Source organism: Tauraco erythrolophus, chromosome 15 (genome assembly GCF_009769465.1).
Source record: "Tauraco erythrolophus isolate bTauEry1 chromosome 15, bTauEry1.pri, whole genome shotgun sequence".
NCBI classification, from domain to species: domain Eukaryota; kingdom Metazoa; phylum Chordata; class Aves; order Musophagiformes; family Musophagidae; genus Tauraco; species Tauraco erythrolophus.
The window spans coordinates 14737914-14760051 of NC_141479.1; the positions used below are offsets into that span (position 1 = coordinate 14737914).

The 22138-nt window shown below is 36.1% G+C and overlaps 1 protein-coding gene across 3 annotated transcripts in view; it reads left to right on the forward strand.

The window, feature by feature from the left end:
- LOC104379849 (cadherin-8) overlaps nt 1–22138 on the forward strand; it is a 134933-nt gene that overhangs the window by 40457 nt on the left and 72338 nt on the right. For 2 of the 3 annotated variants that reach the window (XM_086621141.1, XM_086621142.1), the window contains exon 3: nt 14434–14553. The exons of the other annotated variant lie outside the window; for it this stretch is intronic. In XM_086621141.1, the coding sequence (XP_086477267.1) occupies nt 14434–14553 (120 nt within the window). The remainder of the gene's footprint in view (nt 1–14433; nt 14554–22138) is intronic. 3 annotated transcript variants of the gene reach the window in all.

Genomic DNA, 22138 nt, shown 5'->3' on the forward strand with positions numbered 1-22138 from the left:
GAAAAGTGTTAGGGTGAAAGAGGAGGGAAAAATGTGAAAGAAAGTCATGAGAGGCGAATTAAAAGATAAAACTTTATTTAGGAAAACTTTATAGTAGAAGATTGTAGAAACAATGACTAATGCCTGGACATAGATGTCAGTTTAGGGAACAGAGAAAGGGGCTGGCTTTTGGAGGGTATTATTTCATCTATTTCCCCTAGCATGGTGGGGGAAAGAGAAACAACAATTATTCACCGAACTGTCTCTGAAATAATGTAGTTCCACATTTTTACACATTATTAGGCTTCACGGAAGAATTTGTTCCAAAATGAGTTTATTCTAACAACACAAATATAGGTAGAAATTTGTTATAAATTATCTCAGGGGTCTACCGTTCATTACCTTTATTACTGAAACTATGCAAGTTTTGCACATTTACCCCTTATGATCCCTGATCCTTGCATGTCTTTTACGTGCCATTCCTAGCAGTGCATGTTTACAAGCTATTTCTGTAAAGAAGCACAAACGTACACTCCTGCTCTTCTGTTGAAAAACAAAACCTCCTCCTCAGCTACCACTTCAAAACTCAGAGTATGTTTGCCATGGCATTACCTGGGTCATGAGTGACTGTGAAATGCAGCATACGCAGTCAAATCTGTCTTAATCTCTGATGGAACCAAATTTCAAGGCTGCAAAGTTGAAGATGAGAACGTTACCCTTTCACCAATGTTACTGTTACTGTTTCCTTCTGCCTTCCTCATAACCCACAGGTAGCAGCATCAAGAGCTGTACTAAATGATGCTCTGTAAATTATTTTAACTTTAAGTTTTGTTAGTCCTCTTAAAATTACTCTAACTCATCTAGAATGTTTATATGAAAATTCTGTCTCCTTTCAGAGTTCGAGGAATTTTTTTTTTTTTTTGCCACACTGAGTATTTCACTTCCATCATCCACTTACTTAATTCCCCTTAAAGAGATCTCCACCTACTGCTAATTTCAGCCTTGACGTTTCTACAACACAGTCATTACTAGACAATGTTTTTATTCACGATAAAACAAAGTTCTACTAAACCTCTTCTTTCCTCAAAATGCTTATAGCAATTCTGACTGCCGTGAAACAGAAGAGAAACTCACATGCGCTATATATATATGTGTGTATATATATATATATACACGTACTTATGTAATGAGGATGCAGTACAAGGCATTTTATTTTTGTACCTCTGTGGAAAGCAATGTATAACATACAGATGAGCACATTAACTTTTCATTATTCTGTGGCATCGTGCTGAGTTCCTAACACAATGCAGTTTTTCTAGTAGGTACATCAGATACTGGTCTTATGTTCCTTGCCAGAAGAGCTGTGTTATACGAATGTCGGTGGTATTTTTGTGGGACTATCTAGAACATGAATGTTACACCATGGGGATGTGAAAACTGCAATGTACGTGCAAACTTTCTGTATGTGATATGTATGAATGGTGAACGTGAGATTATCACACATCTATGGCCACAATCCAGCCTGTTTGATTTTTCTGTTACGTATCAGTGGTATCTGGAAAATCCTGCTTCCCTGCTAAAACAAAAGACAAGGATTTGCATGAGTTTCCTCCCACTACTTGGTGCAAAGCTGATTAGTATTACACTGTATTATCTCCGGTAGGAATGATGCTCACTTTTCAGCTGTCTTCACAGAACATACACCCACATGCGTACTGAGTGGTGTGTATCGTCACTGTGTTCAGAGTTATTTTGAAATAATTTATTTCTCTCTTTGAGGAAACAGAGGAGCACATTCTAGAAAAAGTTTTGAGAACTAAATTGAGTTTTCCCTTATTTCATCCTTGTGCTCTTTTCTTTTTTTACATGATTTCTATATAATCTAACATATTAAACCCTGTTCCGCAACTCCAAAATTATGAATCTGCTTGTGAAAGCTAATAGTTTATATGGAGGATATGTTCTTTGCTGAAACTGAGCACTTTAATCTTTTAATTCTGATATTAATTTTCTTAAGGAATTAAAGATCAAAAAGTAAAATCTGTGGAATCACTTCATTGTAATGGTATTGCATTTCACAAATAAGAAATAATTCAATTTGTCTGTAAATCTTGTTTAATCACTTTTAGTTTTAAATGGACATACTGGGAATGAAACCCAGTTAAAACCTTTTAAAAAGAGATTCAGCTAAGCTTCTGGGATGAAGAACCCCATGACTCTTTTTTTTTTTTCCTCCTCCCATTTGTCTATCAGCTCTGTATATACGCCTGCAATGAAGACAGCATATTATGTAAATGAATGAGCAATCTTAGAAGATCCGCAAGGGTAATTGGGTCTTGTCTTGTAGCTTATTTAAAGAAAAGGAAAAAAAAACAACAAAACCACCACCAGTCTGTCTGTCCGTCTGTCCTCCCCCTCTCCCCAAATATGTTCTGTTTCTGTTTTGCCTTCTCAGCTGCACACAGATTCATGAATTCCCTGAAAACATGCTGCAGAGGTGGTAATAGGAGCAAAAGTGGATATTGTCTCCCAGCAGTATGGTTAGTTTCAGGATGTTTTTTTCAGGGTAGGAATAAGCGGTGAAATTCTTGATTTCATTTTTAGCAAAGCCAAGTGTGTTTAGACAGCTAGTGTCATGTTGAAAGACAGAACACGACAGAAGTAGAGTGACAAACGTGTTGGTGAAATAAAAAAGGACACAGATGGGAAAAGAACAAAAGCCATAAGGGAAGAGAATTCTCTCATAGTTTGCCTGAATTAAGGTAAACAGTCAAACTTCAGTAATCTCCAAATATTAAGAATTTCCCTGACAGTTATAAAAAACCTCATCATAAAATACATACAGTGGAATTCAGTCTGCCATTGCTCTAGAAATACTTTTGCCTTTAACACTTGAAACTATTAACAGTGTTAAAAAGCTTAGAATAATATTTTTGTCCTTAAATGCTTCCATGAAAACTATTTACTGGGGAGAAAGAGGTCTTTATTGGAAAGGATTTAGACTTTCAGTTGAGTCAGAATATCAATTTCCAATTCTGGCACATGCACGTCTACTTAGCAATGTTTTCATTTGGATCAAAGTTTGCCCTTGATTACTCCACTGTAAATAAGAAATCATTCAATTTTTTTTTTTTTTTCAAAAGCAGAACAGAGTTATTTAGTATAGCCCCATAGAGTAGAAGCGCAGTGTACTCAGTGTAGCTTTTCTTTCCACTTCTCCCAAATATATTAGTTCTCTTCCAGTTACAAATTGTATGTAAAAGGACAAAATCTGCCGAATATGAAATCAACATGCAAAGTCTGATATGGATAGTGATAAAATAACTTGATAAATTAGAAAGTTGTGATAAGAACCTGACCCGAAATGTTATCAAGATCAACCACACTGTCTTCCTGGGTTTTTTTCCTACGTATTCATTGATTTTTTAAGGCACTGAGCATGACTGTTAAATCAATGATAGTTTGTCACAAAACTGTAGAGTAAAAGGACGATATTACTGGGGTCAACTGCAAATTAGCCCGAAGGGTAAATGCAAAGGGAGTGCAAAAGCTGAGGAAAAAAACAGCAGATGTTGTAAAATATGGCAACAATGTAACAGCTGTTAGAAAATGTATATCTTCATGTTGTCTTGTTCCTCTACTTGTTCATCTTGTGCATAATCAAATGCACTAGCTGTGGTACTGAAGAGCATTTTACGTGAGAGATTTATTTAGTGAGTGTGCATGTGTTTAAAATCTTCTGTACGTTCTGCATGACTGAGACATGCTTCCAAATGCAAAGTAAGTAAGCTTAAGTAATTGGTTAGGATATATTCAAAACCAAAACAGTCTTCTCCTTAATTCACCTTGTTATTGAGCCTTGAAAAAAATATTTCTGAGCATGTGCTGCCATTTTTATGCTTTCCATTTCTCTTGAGGAATGATTGAAAATGTCGGGTTTTTATGTTGCTCCGAAATGACCATTATAAACCTGAGGACCATGGATGAAGTTATGATATTGGTCTTTAGGGGTTTATAATCTGACCCTTTAGTGACACTGTCCTATACTGTCCTGAGTGCACTAAGCTACTTCATTGGCTTCATACAAAATTGTTAAATCAGTGGGATTGCTCAAAATACTTCGTATCAATGACAACAAGAAGTTGAATGTTCAGGTTCTTAAAACACTGTCTGGTTCTTAGAAATAAGCCCTAAATCGCCTGTGCCCAGTATGGAGCTATTAATGTGCAGTGGTTTCTTAGCCAAAAGCTGCCTTTTTTCCTCTCCATTAACTGTCAGCAATTTGTCATAAATTCTCCATTTTTTGCACACATGCATTTCCTTTATATGAAGGAATGTCATGCAAATGACATATAGTGAAGATAAACTCCTCAAGAAAATGCCATTTGGATCAGAATTGAAGTCATCATTCCTTATGGCATTCCATATAGTGGAATACATTTTCCTATGATGTTCCTGTTTCACAGGATCAGGACAGACAGACATAGCTGTATGTTGATCGTACAAGGACGGAGCAGAGAAAATTTTGACAGCTTTACGTGCATGCTTCTCTAGTCTTCTGTAATCTAGAAGAATCTGTCCTACTGTCGTTTTTCCGTATGATTCTTGTCTCATAGTCACAAATGTCTTGTTCTCGTTGCAGATATTCTGCTTCTGAAATTCTATGTGATTGCTTTCATTTGTAGGTATCAAACACATCATTGTATTTCTGTTCTGTGACTATATGAAAATAAGCCTTTGACTCAGGTTTCTGATACATTTTATTTTGGGTACAAGTTTAAATCTACTCTTAACAAGGATTTTTCACAATTTTCTCAAATGCCAAATATTGAAGAAAAAAAATGTTAAAAGCAGTGATAAGGGTTTTGTTTGTTGGCTTTGAAAGCATGCCATTTCGTTTTTCCAAACAGCTGTGCTTGTGGCATGATCCTGTTTACTGGCCCGTGGATGATGCCGAAGTGGAAAACAGACAGATGAGAGGAGGTAGACCAGTACAGATTTCTGCCAGACTGAGGGTCTAAGAAATGCCCCAGAACTGGACTGGAACATATTCTCCATTTTTTTAACTGTGGAAAATTTGACAAGTTCTAACCACAAGGTAGAAAGTTCTAGGTCAGAAAATTAAAGTGTAGTAATATTTTCACAGAAATTGTCATTAGCATAACTTATATCACTCTGCTAACACAAAAGATATGGCTTGAGAACGCTGGGGACCAATACTCTTCAATCCCTGTTAATTCAGGTGGCCTGTGTTTAGACGTCTCTTTGATGGACACACTTGACATTTGGAAAAATGAGATTCAGATCCAATTCAGAGTCCATTTTTTTTTTCTGGCACTGGTCATTCCGCACCCTGCCCCGAATTGGTACTTCTGTCTTTGTTTAGTTGCTGAATCTGCAGCACTTAATGTTTCTCCATGAATACAGATAAGCAACTGCCTGTGGAGCTGATGTCAATACGACTTTCTCACGAATCGGCCGGTAGAGTACTGCTGGGCAGCTGATTCAACTGTACCCTTTCCCTGGGGCCCAAATGGTCTCTGCTGCCATATGCTTGCTCCGCAGTGGCCTGAGGGGACAATGTTTCAGAGTCTGCTTTTGCAACCTGGATTACAGTTGCTGGCATTATAGGTTTCACTCTACCGAACAAAGCAAGCAAAGCATCAAAGCTGCAAGATTATACCAGCCGTTTTCTGTTCTCACAACAGAGTTATAAATGAAAGAATTTCTGCAGTAAACACCCAGGGCTACTTTATTATTTATTTATATTTTTATACAATACTCCTGAGCGTAACCTGAAACTTCCATCAAAATCAGCAAAACTTACAGTGCTTTTTTTCCTGCTTGGAAATATAGTCTACAGTGATCATCCAATTTTACTGTCTTTGTCTCGGGACCTCACAGAATGAATGCTGATGAAATAGTCAATTGATTAGAGACAAGCAGTCTTTCAAAAAGTCCTGAGCAAAAGAATAGCTGTTTCCCAGATCATTCAAAAATATCAATTAATATTCCATAGAGAGAGTGATATCTAAAGGGAGAATTAAAAAAAAAAAAAAAACCCATGAAAAGAAAACATTATTCTTCAAGCCAAACTTAAAATGTATTTTGCCCTTCTACTGTTGCCTGTGATGTTGCAGACTGTATTCTCATCCTAACGAACAGCCACGCAGGGGAATTTATAAAGGAATACCTGCAGACTCTCTAATGGCACCATTTTATAAGTTGTAGCAAGAAGGAACTGCCAACCTTAAAACTGAAAAGTCAGTGTCCTTTCTTGTTAAATTCACACAAACTAAATCCAAGCAGGAGGTAACATCAGCAAGGATAATTGCCGAAGACTTGTCTACATCATTACGTCTGAATATATATTTCTGATGTAAAACATTTTTGTTTCCAAAAGATCATGTTATAAAGGTAGCATCAGAGTTCTAAAACAATTAGTTTATGCACAAAAAGTGAAAAATATGAAGCTTATTAGATTTCACAGCCATGCTTCCTACAGTCCTCATTATACAGCTGTAAAATGCTGGAGGCTGCCAGCTTACTCCATTGTCTGTGGGCTGTACAGAAGGCGTTTTTCTCCTATGCATAGCAAGCACCTTTCATACTTCTGCAGTTACACATTTGCATACAATATGTTTTTCCCATTTCCCTCACGTGATAAAAAGTCCTTAAAATGACACATGAGCAATCTAAAAACATTGTTGTGTTACATATAGTAGGATATTCAGTTGTTCAGAGATTTTGACTCATACACATACTGCATGATATTAACATTTTTTAAATATTTCATTAACTTTCTAGATGATCTAGTCCAAAAATTGCATTAAGAAATATGTAACATTTGGAAGAAACAATTCAGATTCCTATTCTGCTTATAGAGCCAAACCTAACTTAGTGTGTCAGAGGTATATGAAAATATTATTTTCCTGGTGGAAACAGAAAACAATTTCTTGTGTTTTCCTGCATGGTACTTCATAATTTATTGTAGTAGTTATTTCCTACCGTTGACCAAGCTGTTTCTGTTTGATTCTTTCAGATCCTTTATTAATCCAGATTTTTCAGGTGTTAAAACTTTTGGTTTAGCCTATCAATTCTTTGGGGCAGCATCTGCCATATCCTTTAGATCTGTAGAGCACTGGGTTCTCAAATCTCTTTTTCTGTGCATTTCAGTGACATGTCATACAACCACTTACATAAAATAGCAAAACAAGTAATGCTTTGTAACTCTAATCTTTTAGACTAGTTTTAAAAATATGGATATTAAATATATTAGTTGCAGTTTATTTCAGAAAGTGTTTACAATTGTCTGTATGAGTATATAAGTGCACATAGGTGTTTATATATATATATCTATGGAAAATACTGTAATCAAAAACAAAAGTCTTGCAAGATTTGTACTTGTCCCACATGTTGATGTGCCAGCTTCCACGCTTGAAGTTCCTAGAGGGTTAGTAGACTGGTATGGCCTATTTTGAGTACATATGCATAAAAGAGTAGTCATGATTGAAATTTAGGCATTGACATTAGCTGGTTAATTTAATTTGGATTCATCTCTGGTCAACCAAGAAAGAATGATCCCATGAGAGGACAATTGTGTCTTCCTCCCTTGGATGGGGCAGAAAGGTAGTGCAACTAGGTATCTAATTTAGCCAGTCGAGCCTAAAACTGAGTTGTATGAATAACCTTCTTTTCCTTCTTCCTCTACCTTAATCTTCATAAACAAGATCATGATAGCATCACAGTATTTCACTACTTAGAGCCAAATAAATTACAACTGGGAAAGACAAATTACCCTGTTAGTTAATCTTCCTGTCTTTCTAGGATTTTCCCTTAGAATACATTATCCAGCATCCTGTGCAGTAGAGTGAACTCTTCAGCAAGGAGGATTCTGTTATTTCCCTTGGGGAGCTATTCCTCCTTGTACAATTTCTCCTTGTAAGGAAGCTTTTGTTGTTGTTTTTGTCTTTCCAGAAGATTAAGTGAAGTTTTGTATCTATCTGTGTATTTATCTGTTTCTCATCACCCACATATAAGTATTACATCTGTAAAGTACACAAATTTTCTTTCTCGTTTCTCTCTCTAGGACTGGCTGTATAAAGGATTCTACTATAGATATAGTAGAATACATTCCGGCCTTCCCACCTCTCTAGCCTGTCAAGTACAAGTTGCCCAGTTTTCCTTTTGTGGACCGTTCTGGCTCATCTCTCTGCCCTTTTCCCCTGCTTAGGATGTCATCTTCCACCTCCATTAATTTTTCATCACTGAAATGGGTCCACTGGACACTTAAAAAGCAAATACTCTTCTATTTTTCACACGCTTTCGTTTAAGTGTGGGAAGATCTGAAAAACCCACACAAGACCTCTGTCATCTGTTCTCTAAGCAGTCCTTAAAACTTTTCCATGATTCCGACGTACTGTGGGCACTATGAGGTGGTTGTGCTAACCTGACAGCAGGTAGGTCAGGCAGCAGCACCGCTGTGTGCTGACAGCATTGCTTCCCAGGATGATTTACATCCTCTTGTCATCTCCTTGTCTCTCCTCAGTTGTTGATATACATTTGTCTTTCCTGGTATTCGGCTCTTGGAGTCTTTGGGGAGAAGACTTCCTTGCATTGTGAGATCTGGTCCATGTATTGGGCTTTTAAAGCTTTGGCAACGAAGTAGCTATTAATAATAGTAAAAATACATTCAAGTACTGATGTAGAAGGTAGGAGTGAAATAACATACCATCTGCAAAAGAATCCTAAAACACCCATACAACATACCCACATGTATATATATGTATATCTGCATATACACCAAGCTATGCAATTTAAAATACTAATGATAATATTTTATGTGTGTATTTTGCATGTTAACAAGTTCTGAAGTGCATTACGTGGATTTCTATTCCATATACGTTTTCTTTGTTTGGCTAGTGAAATCTCTAATTCATAGATTTTTATGTTTAGAACTGGTTTCGCATAAAATAATACAGGATGATAAGGCTTAAAACTATGGGTTTGTATTTAAAAAAATCAGCAACAGTGAAAAACAAATAAGTTTTTTCAGCTTTGAGGCAGTAATAATTTACATGTCAAGAAGTTATACAGGTTTTTATGAGATTATTGCAGTTTTATTCAATGAAAAATAGTTACCATGACAACAACTGTCACGCTACCTGTGAGATTATAGCAAAGAAGGACAGTGAAGAAAAGGCTTCATTGTGGAAAGAATGCTTATCTGACCTGCTGAATACAAACAATGCTTTGCTTTGACCAGTACTGACTGCGGGGCTACTATCAGCCAAACTCAAAACCTAGCTAGAGACTTTGAAGCACAGTGATCCTCTTAGAAAAACGAAACAGTTGGTAAATAATGGTAGGTCTTTTTCATGCAAATATACTCTTAATGCCCTGTCAGATTTGTAATCAGATCTTCTGAATGAAATGGAGATTTCAGCCTGTCAATATTTGGGAAAAGTAGGAAAGAAAGACTGAGGGAGACCAAAAAGGGCATTAGAAAAACAAAACAAACAAAAAAAACCCACCAGACGTCCCTGAGAAAACATGGTCCCACTAGGTTTCATATTACGGTCACATTTTTTATTTTTATCAGCCATTACAATTTTTCAAGAGAATGGTTGCTTCATTGAATATGGATTCATGTAAATTTCTGGCACTGACTATGCGTTACCTCTTCTAGAACATACAAGTTTGATTATTTTTTTTTTCAGTACTCACGTTTCGCTGCCATACCAAAAAATTTGCTTGCCTACTCCCTGTGGCAGCATATGCATTTTTCTTTCTGACTAATGTGCAGAATCTGTGCTCTGACTTGCACATAAAAACACAGCCAAAACAACAGAAGAGCACTAGCTGAGCACACACATCTTATTTTTATGATGGCTTTTAATCTTAGTTTGCCAGCAAACACGGGCTTCCTTACCTAGCCATATAAAAATACTTTTATTGTTAATTGCGTCTCTGATTGCTAGCCTGTTGCAAAGAGCAGCTATGAAACCTGACACTAACAGAGTAAAACAATCAGCAATGGTTAATGGCTAAATCACATTAGAAGTGTTCATTAATTAAAATCTGTTGAATCTTTTTGCAGTCCATATTTAATCGCAGGGTCATTAGCATTGCAAAAGTGTATCTCAACAAAATGCAGGAAGTTTTTTAACAGAACATCTCAAAATTTACCTCATCTATCGAAATAATGGCTTTGTTTTACATAAGGCAATATTAGGTACATAAAGAAAAAAGAAACAGTGATTATGTTGTTGGGCCAAATTATATAAAACTGCTATATTATTGTAATTAGGACAACAGTGACTTGGACTATAATGGTGGCTTTCTTGTAAAAATGGCACCATTTCAAATTTATAGTCCCTAGCTAAATGAGTTTGTTGTAGCATTGACAAAGAAACAAATACAAGCCAAATGCAGTCAAAATTAAACACAAACAGAAACCTTAGCTGTTTATTTGCTGGGTGGAACCCAGAACGTTGTTTTTCAAAGGCCATTTACTAAATAAATGCTCTTCCCTGCATTCTGACTGCTTTTACAATGCAAAATTTTTATCTTTAAAATTTTAAGCACATTATGCATGCAAAAAATATTTATGTACATGTAGTTTATAACTGCAGTGTCTGTGGTGGAGTAAAATCCTACTTAAATATAGGTAATCCGAAGCTCTAGACCAAAGCATGAAGAGTTCTGCTGTCTTCTGGAGATTGCCCAAATAACAGCCATGATGGCTGTGAGTTCCTTTTTTCTGTGTCGCTTTTCACCCTCAGGAATCTCTCAGTTCTCCAAATCTTTTGTTCATACTTAGTTGAAAGCGGTTCTGTCACTTATGGGAGTGGGGTAGGTTGCTACTTCTTCTGGACCCTTAGCATCTTGCAGTGGAGCCAGAGCAGCACTGATGTAGCAACATCCTCTGCAGCTGCAGAAAGAACAGTTTCCTCCTTCATAGGCTTCTTATTGCCAGAGTGAACATATCAATGTGGCGTGTTTCACACCTGCAGAAAATTTGATTCAAGGCATAAACCAAAAAAATTCAAATTAAAGGTGATAAAATTTAAACTATGTAAAAGCTTAACTAATTTCAGTAGCGGAAGTGATTTCTCTAATTTCTGTTTCATGATTGCTTACATCTTTCATAAACAATTTTCATCAATAAGATTGTTGGGAGCAAATTACTGAATTTGACAGACCTTCTCAGAACTGTGTATGATGGTTGGAAAATAAGGGCTCGATGACACAGACTGGCAGTGTAAGAAATTGATTTCTAGGAGATGGGAGAGTACTTTATTTTTCTGTTCCCTTCATTAGTTTTATTAGGCGAGATAACAGTCAAGTAAGGGAAAGAAAAAGAAAGGTATGCTGTTTTTCTCCTCCTTTTGTATCTATAAACAATGAATGGGAATACTGGCTACTATATATGTATTTTTAATGTATGTATAAATTTCAGATAAACTTGGGCCCTCAATAAGTGATTAAATTATTTTATATCACAAGAAAAAAAAATCTTGAGAGCTGAGCATCGGGATTAGAAGCAATGTTAGACACTGATTGCCTCTTTTTATTAAGGCGTATTCAACTTTAATGAACACTTGGGATAAAGGATGCGTTTATCAAAGAATCAGCATATCCATTTAAGATTTGAAATCTTGAAATAAATATCTATAAAAGTCTTCAAAAATTCTTAAGTGAAATAAGAAAAGAATAGACATTATGTATCAAATCTTTCTAAACAAGCAGTGTAATTATTTCTGAAGTCCTTTGAAATGAGACCCAGCTAGGCGAATCAAACACAACCTCGAAGAAGTCAACACTTTCATTTCTTTATTTTCCTTTGTGTATAAAGTGTATAACGGAAACAAAATGGAACAGCCTAGATAAAATACTCTTACAAAGATTTTCACTGCTCTGTGATGAGCCTTATCTTATTCCAGCCCTGTCCCACTGTATGATGTTCTGCATAAACCTCTTCTGCCTCAGAAGGTTACAAAACGACAGTTTTATGATAGCAGCCTCTCCCACAGAAACCTAGTACCTCACCTGCTATTTCAGTTTGAATTCAGTTGAAGAAAGCGCTGACCTCTACGTTCATATTTGTTTTCACACACGGGACAGTAGCTGTGAACTGCTGGGAATGTCCTGCTGGGATGGTGGGGCTATGGCCTGAATTCAGTGGGAGGGGTGGTACAGCTTGGCTTTCTGTAGGAACAACAAATAGAGAACTTGTAACTGGTGTGTGAGTTACAGCAAACAAGCCAACAAAACTTAGGAGTTCGAGACAATTCTAATAGCCACATCTTTTCAGCTTTGTAACTACTGTGAGCAAGCCACAAAAGATCCTTTGTTCTATTCCTGCAACATCCAAACTCAAACTTCCTGCATACTTCCTTGTCATTGTTCCCTATTTCACTTATTTTCTGTAGCATATGCCAAGGCCTCTGAGTGTGCTCCATGATTGCTTCCTTCGTTTTCGTGGTTTTTTTCTCCTGTATAAGAAGGAGGTCATTCAGGATATCATCGATAGGCTGAGGCTGCTGTACTTGCCACACGGCTGAGAACCACATTTGTGTCATCTATCCCCTTTATCGTTTTCTCTCAAAGCTGCCAGGCATTGTCTGTTAGCATCTGGGTATACAGTAAAATTTGTAATTGGTCAGACAACAAATTTTTGATGTTAATTCCTTTCAAGCCAACCATCATCGAGTTGAGTATAAAGTCTATTTCTCATACCTAGTGGCACGTTAAAGATTGTCATACTAAATGTTAGGTATAAGATCACTTTTCAACATCAAAACCAGTTAAACTTTGAAGCATAAACAGTTTACATGTTCTATAAGAACAGGTTTAGCAAGCATCTGTCAAAGATAGATGCAACATAATATTCGTCAGCATTGCATTCCACGTGGATTCTTCTGGACTCTGCTGAGCAGCAGGAGAGGCTGGTGGGGTACTTTCCTGCCAGATGAGAGCGTGGCAGAACTTTCATGACAGCCAGCTGATCTGCTTCCCTTTGTTGATATTCTCTCTCTGTAAGAATGGATAAATATACACCAGTAGCCAAAATAAATGATCAGTACAAGTCATAGTATTTTTTTCTCTCTTGAGATGTATTTCTGCAACCCATATTTCCTTCTCAAGGAATTATCTCATTATTCCCAGCAGCAAATCCTTCACAACTTCAAGCACCGCAGAACTTCCACACCATGAACAAGGTGTTATCCATCCCTCTAGACACTCCCAAATCCTACCAGCCCCATATCTTGCCCTGATGCTCAAAGTGGCCAGGTGGGAAAACCTGAAATGGAAGCTACTGGGCGATGTGTGAATTATTTCTAAATATGCAAATATTGCTCTAAATAATATTCCTCTAAATTATTTGCATATATTGTAATGCACAGAACTGCCCAAAGCTGTGACAGGGATGTACCATACAGAGAAAGAAAAAAAGAGAGCGCAATGCAAGGACATACCAAAGGGATCTCCTCCCCCTTTAGAGAAGACTATTTTTATTGGCATATGCACAAAGGGGGTATTTTGGTGGGTGCTATAATTCTTTTCGTTTCTGAACGTAAGAAACATAATTCATCCCTTAACCTCTTTCCTACTCTTGCTTTCTTCCCCTCTGTAGATATTGTCTTTATTGTTAGCCTAATTGACACCATCGTTATATTTTTAAGTCATCCAAAAAAAGCTCTCTGCAGCAAGCTTAATGTAACCTACTGAATTTCATTTGATTTTGCCTCTTACAGAAATGGAAAGTACTGTGTTGCCTAAGAAATAAAAAGGGCAATTGCCTTAATTTTTTCTTCTATTTTTTTGGACAGAGTATGGAATTTATAACTCTGTCTAGACAATGGCCCCCTCAGTGGCAGAGACTCATTTCAGAGACAATAGATGTTGTCCTGACTCTGTCACTGTGGCCACATCAAACTGTTATTATGGCTGCAAGCCAAGAGAAGAAAAAAGAACCCTTTTTATTATTGCTTTTCTATCCAGTCTCTGTAGCTTGGCAAGGTTCTTTCAAATGTGATTTCCCAAATCTTAAATGCAACATATTATATTGTATTATTAACCTTGTATTTCGTATCTCTTTGATATGATTCCTTTGCAAATGCTTGAAGTCTACACAGATCTATCAGGTAGCTTTAAATGCATTCTACAAAGAAACCTTAAATAATACAGCTACTAAAGAGTTTTTTTCTGAACCCAGAAATTCAGTCTGCTGGCATATATCATCTTGAAGGAAGGTGTTTTGTTTGTGTTCCTCAAGTAATATTTTAAGTTGTTACTAATGTTTTTTCTTTTTTTATTGTTTTCATACACGTCAAGTTTATTTAAAGTTTCAAGGAAAGTATTTTTTGTTTCAAGTTATTTTTTTTTAATAAGTTATGCAAATGTCTATTTAGAGTGTAAACATTAATTTTATATTTTCTTTCTATTTAGGCACCTTTGTTACTAAAGTCACAGCCACAGATGCAGATGATCCAGTTTATGGCAATAGTGCTAAGCTGGTTTATAGCATTCTGGAAGGACAGCCTTACTTTTCTATTGAGCCACATACAGGTAGGTGACTCTGAATATGAATCTCTGGGTGATATTTACACAAGTGACCGTGCCTCTTACCTATTTCTTATGAGGTACTGAAACAGGGAGTGTAAGTAGAAATCTGTCAGTATTACTGAGTTGTAATGTGTCTCACTTGTATTCCATCAGTCTGATCACGTGAAAAGACAAAAGATTGAAAGACTCGGCCTGAGAAATTTAATGAGCCTAATGTAATTTTCAATATGGGACTATAGTATTTCTAGTTAAAATATAGTTTAACTTAGGAATTTTTGTGAATATGTTGCTTCTTTTCTTTACAAATTATTATTCTTTCTTGTTTGAATGGGTCAAGGAAACAAAGAACATGATAGTAAGCATTGGTATGAAATTTTATGAACATGCATTTAGGATGACTTTATTTCTCTGTGGTTTTAAAGTCTTGAAAGCCATCCGAAGGAAGTGCCAATAAATCCATTCCCTCTTGTTTTCTGTGCATATGTCGTACTTACAGCAAATTCATTTAGGTATGTCTGAGAAATGTTTTTTAAAGTGATTTAATATTTTTTCTTATATTCTTTCACCTGTTTCTAGAAGCTGTTTTTAATCACTGTGAGTCAAGCAGCTGTGATCTCCTAAAGAGAAGAAAACTATAACTCATTTTAAAACATACAAAAAACCACCTGAATTTATATGACCATAAGGGAGTAAAGCAGGAGTAAAAATTCTTGTCCTCATGCAGATTAACAAAATTATGAAATACACTCTAGGAGAAATTATTAAAGGGTGGTTTTGATAGACCAAGTGTGCTAAGTTTTCTCACCAACATTAAACAGTACTCTTAGACTCTTTAAAGTCTGGAAGTTCTTTAACTCTTTCTGATGAGTTTGCATGGGAAAAATTATTTCTTTTTCCTAGAAATGCCCTAACTTGCAGGGACTTTAGGTAAATAGTATAGGTCAATAAATGTTAACAGATTAATGGATTAATCCATTAAAATGTTTTCTTCCATTTGAAGGACAGCTAGCCTAAATGTGAAAACAATCTCTGGAATGTGATTCAGTGTTGTATTTTATACTGCATGTAAAATAGTTTTGCAAGAACAACTCTAGCACAGCACAATGGAAAAACAGTAGCTTGTTTCAAAAATAAGTGTGTCAAGAGAGTGTTATTAGTGAAGCCCCTTAGTTCATGATTGTTGATTTGTCACAAGTCATGGAGAAATATAACTCTGAACAGACCCCTGACCAGCAAGTACCGAAATATCTGATTTGGTTTTCTTTAATATTGCAAATTAATGCATACAGTAATGGCTTCAGTTAGCTGCCTCTATTGGAGAGGGATTATCTGTAGGCTGGTTCTCAGTTTCTACTAGGGAAAGTTAGTGCTTTAGCATTGCAATACGTCAGTTTTCACAGAGGAACTGAGAAATGTATTCTCCGCCTGCACAGAAGATTTTTAACTTTTTTCACATAAAATAGCCTGAAATAAAATATTCCAAATGTAAAAAAATTGTTTAATTTTACTCAAATTTATTATTTTTATTGCATTAAAGCCTCATGCTTAATCCCGTGAAGTAACTATTCATCACCTAGGAAAGTGATATTGGATAGACCTATCCATTACTTGTTTTAAAATTTGTGGAATTTCTTCTTGTGTGTGAGATATGTCTTCATGCACTTAATTAAATGCACTTAAGAGAAATTTTAACCATACTAAATGTGAAATTGTGTAGAGCCCTCCAGCATACATTTGTTTAGCGTATGTAAATAATAAATATAGAGTAAAGTTTAGTCATTAAGCAAACCAGATGCAGGTAGTCACATAAAAACTGCAGCTGCATATTATACAGGGTGAAAATGATTGCTCTAAAACCCAGAAGACTTTCAGTTGTGGTTCTTCTGAAGAGAAGAGTTGATTTCGAAAACCATAAGGAACTATGCAGCAGATTTTCTTGGTAATACCGGAATTTTGGAGCAAGGATATGATAATGTTTCTTACATTCCATAGAGAGTTTTGTGGGTTGTTACATGCAATAGTGTTATGCTAAGATAGCTACGATTTTGCAGAACCTTTTAGAGGCAGTGGTGCATAAAACACGCACACTAGCTTAGCAGCTATATAATTTGGGCAGTTGTGTTTTACTTTGGACAGGTAGAGTGGAAGGTGCGTTTTAACAAAAAGAAAACATCCAAAGCAGGTAGAAAAGATGTAGATATTTGATGTTTTTTTTTTTTATATTTATTCAACCTTAGTAATGTGAACCATCACAACTAAAATTTGTTTTCTCTTAGTAACTAGGCCAGAAAGACACATTATCTTACACATTTGTATGTAGTTCTTGGGAACTTCAGTGAAAGTTTTTATGTGGGAATATGTTTGGATACTACCGTGACAGTGTACAAATTAAAGCAGAAGAGCCATGTGTCTTATCCAAAACAAATCAAACCTGAAGGTGATCCTCCAAGCGTGGTAGATATTTTAGGATTTGGGGCTTGTTTGGTTGGGCTTTTTTGGAGGGTGGGGCAGAATGTGGATGTGTGTATAGCTACCTTTTCTCTGTGGTAACATTTCATTAGCGCCTCTGCTAAGTTGAAAGCCTTTCCAATTCTTTCGAAACAGAATGGTTTCTGAACACAGATATTGTGCCTAGAATTGTGTCTTTCCCAGAGTGGAATTACTGTTTTAAGAAATGGACTAAATTAAAGTGATCTACTTCAGAATGTAAATATTTTCTGTCATTCATGGGCATGTATCAAATGTTATCAGAAGTATAGCTACTTAGAGCTGATCTATTTACTATTTTTCTAGATGACTGGCCTTTATTAGCTTTGTTTATTAGAAATTAAGATTAGACTTAGATCTGTGCAGCTATCAGCATCAGGGTGGTCCCCAGTAGGCTATACTGCCTATGATTCTTTTAATTTCTGGGCTCAGACTAAAGATTGTTTGACCTTGCTGGTTTGTTTTAACAGCACACTGAGAGCTGACCATCAGGAATAATCCAAATCATGCCTCCTGATTCCTTTCCCTTCTGTAGTACTCTGAACAAAAAGAAGGAGAAAAGGCATAGGATATGGCTTCATGCCTACAGTAGAAAGGGTTGACTACACCTGAGAGTAAATCTGAGAAAAGCACTTGCTTACTCTTCTGCCTTTTTGTTCCTATTAGCTTGACATTAACTAGGTGTAGTCCTTATCTGAATCACCCTCTTGTTTGAAACTCTGACATTGCTCTCAACCTCCTTGCTGAAACAATTCTATAACGCTGGGTGCACAGAAATAAGTACTAGTAAGTGACCCATAAAACAATAATTTTCCATTACCTTAGATGAAAAATGCATATACTTCTGCAGTTCTAGTTTGCAAGTTCTTCTGTATGAATTATAGACACATGAAAGAAGGTAATTCAGAAGTTATTTTTCATTCAGTGCTCTGAATATGGCTTAGGGTAAATGCTTTTTTGATGGCTTGTTCTGAATATTTTTTGCTTTTCATAGGTGAATTTTAATATGACCACTGGTTTATTGGAGAAAGAGTAAATAATACATTACAAAGATACAGGTTCGGGTTTTCTCTGAGAGGCTAAACTTACAATGTGATGACATCAGATAAGTAATGAAAGACATGGGGGACTAAAACACATTCCATAAATCATTATCGTTACATCTGACTGACTGACATTATGTTTCCTGACTAGCGTGTAATTTTTATAAAGGTATACAAGTTGTGTGTGTTCTCTCATAATCCAAATAATGACAATCAAAACGCTGGGGAAGGGGGTTCCTTAAGACTGCTAAAAGTAGCAAAAGTACATTTCTCACTTTTAAGCTTTTTCAAAGATATTAAATCATGACTGTCAGCTTTAAAATAAGATTATCATAATGGAACGTAATATGAAGTTGACACTGTGTTCTACAATATAGGCATGGCAGAGAAAATACATTTGCAGCTGTGTCTCACTTATTTACATTTCACACGAACTTAAATAATGTCACTCCTACGCATACCTGAAATACAGTTACATGAACAAGGTGAATTATGCCAAACGCCCTACTGCACTGGAACACACATTGTATTATTCAAACATAAACTCTTGCTATATAATGAAAAAGAATAGATTTTGAACACTGTCATCTTGGATAGGGTCATTTGGTAGAAAGCCAAAGTTCAAGTTATGAAGTTAAGATGAATAGAAGAGTCAGGAGACTTGGAAAGCTAAAGACTCTCCTAATAGAATGTGGATATTTCTTTGGAGAGTGAATAATTGATTTTTTTTCTACACCTTGCTTTAACTTCCAGGTGAAAGTGCACGTGCTTTAATCAACAGAGCTTTTAACAATTTAGTGTATGGCCCTCTGTGGACCACAGTGTTGAACCTTGTGGTTCTGAAATCAGAACATAAATGAGTAGGCCTAGGAGGAATGAGAACGGCATTCAGCAGAAGTCAGGTTTGAATCTTTTATTTTAATTTGCAGTCCTTATTTTCTTCGTCTAGACGTTGAAATACAGTCCAGCAGAATAAAAACAAGCAAGGTGGCAAGAGGATAAATGATAGCAACTTTTGAGTTACAGACATTTTTGTGATGTTACGGGCTATTTCTTCTGTATGGTTGTTAATATCCAGTTTATTAGTGGTGCATATCAATGACAGCGCAAGCTCCCCTCAGACTATTGCATATACTACTGATAAGACCCATCATCATAAAAAAGACTTCTGAAATACTGAAGAAAGTTCAAAGCAGGGTAGCTAAGGTGAGAAGAACATTGCTTTTAATGAAATATTGATTGAACTTAATTTGTATAAACTGGATAAGAGGTGATTAAAGAAGGATATGAAATGACTGCACAAATATTTGAGAGGTGTTAATAAAAGACAGATATAGGTACTGTTTCTGTAATTATGATTAAATGACAAGGAAACATTTTCAAACTAGAGAGAGATGGAAAACCGGTTTTGATGCAGGAAGTAATCTGCAACTGAAAGGGGAAAGTAATGAGCTGCTAGGAACAGAACTAACTGATGTTCGACAAAGCCTTTCTAAACAGTTCAGTTTCTAAATTGTTTAAAGTTAAACCCTCATGGGATTAGTGTAGAGAAAGAACTTGTTTGACGTTAGTCAGAGCCTGGATTGAACTGCTGCTTTCTAGCTGATTTTATTAACTAGTGCTGCTGTGATATCCTTGCCAATTACTACAGATTTAGTTAAAGTTACCTAATCTCTTAACTGAAATAATTTTAAGAGACATGAACTGGGATGGGTAGATGTTGTTCTGTCTTAGCAAGTGAGGTGCAGGAATTCGTTTCCTAGAGGAGAAGGCAGGTGTGTGCAGCAGCGTACAGAAGGCAGGTCTATGCAGCCCAGATAGCAACATTCCGAAGGCAGCAGAATCAACTCCAGCACATGCAAGGATTTCTGGAGCTTATACTTGGTTGCTTCCATTACAGCACCTTCAGCTCTGTCTTGACAGCATTTGATGCACTTAGGTACAACGCTGAAAATAGATCATATTTTCAAGCTAGTATAAGCCTTTTCTTGTCATTGTATGCTAAGTATGCTGTGCAGCCGTAGGAGTTGCGTTAAGGTGCTTGTACAGAGGTTCTTTGGTGATTCCGAGAGTTTTCTTGGTGACAGCCCATTAGGAGAGAGTTGTACTGACAAACCGCGAGTGCAGCAGACCCAAGGGTCAGTCCTACAGTTCTTGCTTTTTACTTAGAAGTATAAAGTGCAACTATTATGGGTAAGTTCTGTAGGATTGAGTCCTTCGGTAGCAGAAGTATAAAATCACTGCAGAGACTTTTGAAAACAGTTATGATGGTCTGTAGTTAGTAAAGATCAGTGGCTTAAGATCAAGTCAGACTGGCATTTGAAAAAAGGTGATTGCTGCTTCTAGAGTTTATCTAATAATAATAGTAACAAAAAAGCTGATACCACACGTATTTCTTGCATTTCAGAGCAATATTTCTATCGTTTTGGAAAGCTAGTGAGATAGTTAGGACTTAACCATTTTCCTCATGCTGAGCAGGAAAACAGAGGCTACATACCTAAATAATGTTGTACTTCAAAAGGCTGAACTAGAATGAGGAATTCGAACTAGACAGCTAGATTCGGAAAGCATCTGAAAAAGAATCCAAGGCTACTTTCTGTAAAGTGTCTGATATAATTATAGGTATTAGAGAATCATTACAAATAAAATGCTAAGGAAGGAAGGTCATAAATGCAGTGCAGAATATTTATTGCAGTCATTCTCAGTTGGTGAGACAGTGATCCTTTCTCTATGCCAGTGAAACTTGGTCCCAGGGAAAAGGGAATGGCTGGTAAGTAGAGATGAAAGCTTTTTCCCATACTTTAAAGCTCACATAGAAGTTAATCGGAATTAAAAAGGTAGTATTATAATAGATGTTATCCAGCTGTATCCTATATGATATTCTTGAAGAAAAATACTTATAGTGAAAGGTAGTGTTCATGTACGCAGAACCGCAAACTCGCAAGGTCTACTTCAGAATGAAAGCAAGATCAGAAAACACAAAAAACGATAGTAATGTGGGCTGAAAAAGAAAATACAATAGATTGTAGGTTACACAAGAAACGAGAATTATTCAACCTTCATCTCGTGGTTTAACAGAAAGGCAGATAGTGCCATCTTCCCCATACACTTTTAAAAAATAAACATGGTAATATGATATGTACACTTTTAGCTTCTCTCTTAAAAACATAAAAATGGCAGAGAATCACTCCCCCTAAAATGGTGTAACATAGTATTCAATTCCTCACCTAGTGATTATTTTTACTGTGACTAATGTCTTTGATTTGAAATATATCTATATCTGAGGTAGTTCAGGCACTCCTGTAACTGATAATTTCTCTACAAAGTTAGCCAACTTTGCTACAGACTACAGATGTTTTTCTTGTCTAACTAAAATAAAAATCCTAAGGTATTAGAATTAAGTAAGAAATAAGAATATTTGATGATAGTTTTTATTAAAACACATTATTTTTATGAAAGATGAATTAAAAATAGCAGATCAGTATGATGTATCACATCATCAAAGTACTAGAATTTTTTTTCATTTTCAAGCAAGTTAGTTGTGATCTATTCATTTTTTAGGAATTGTGGTACAGGTTTTCCACATATCTCCAAGTGAACCTTTTTTATAGACTGCTAAAACATCACTGAAGTCAGTGTGCCTCATGGGAATACAAAGAATGCATCTCACGGCTCTCTGAAGAAATTACAAGATTGATTTTTCAGGAGTTTGGATCCTAAATGACTGTTATATTTAATAAAAATCTCCACCAAGATTTTAACACAGAAGGAAGATCAAAGCAATTACTTAGCTCTTCCAAAACGAAGAAGGGAAAGTTCCAAAGTATGCAAGTTGAAATAGCAGGAAGGCTTCATCAAAATGTGTGAGATGAATGAGATGCTTAAGAAAGGTTTTTCAGGGCCAGATTCCAATTTTGCATAGTGCTTGCTTGGTTTCGTTCCATGTTCTCAATTATTATTATTGTATGTAATTTTATAATGTTACCATAAAGAGATCCTTATGGAAATGGAGAAGAAAGTGAAAAGTGAAAACCAGATCCTTATTTCTATTGTTCCTT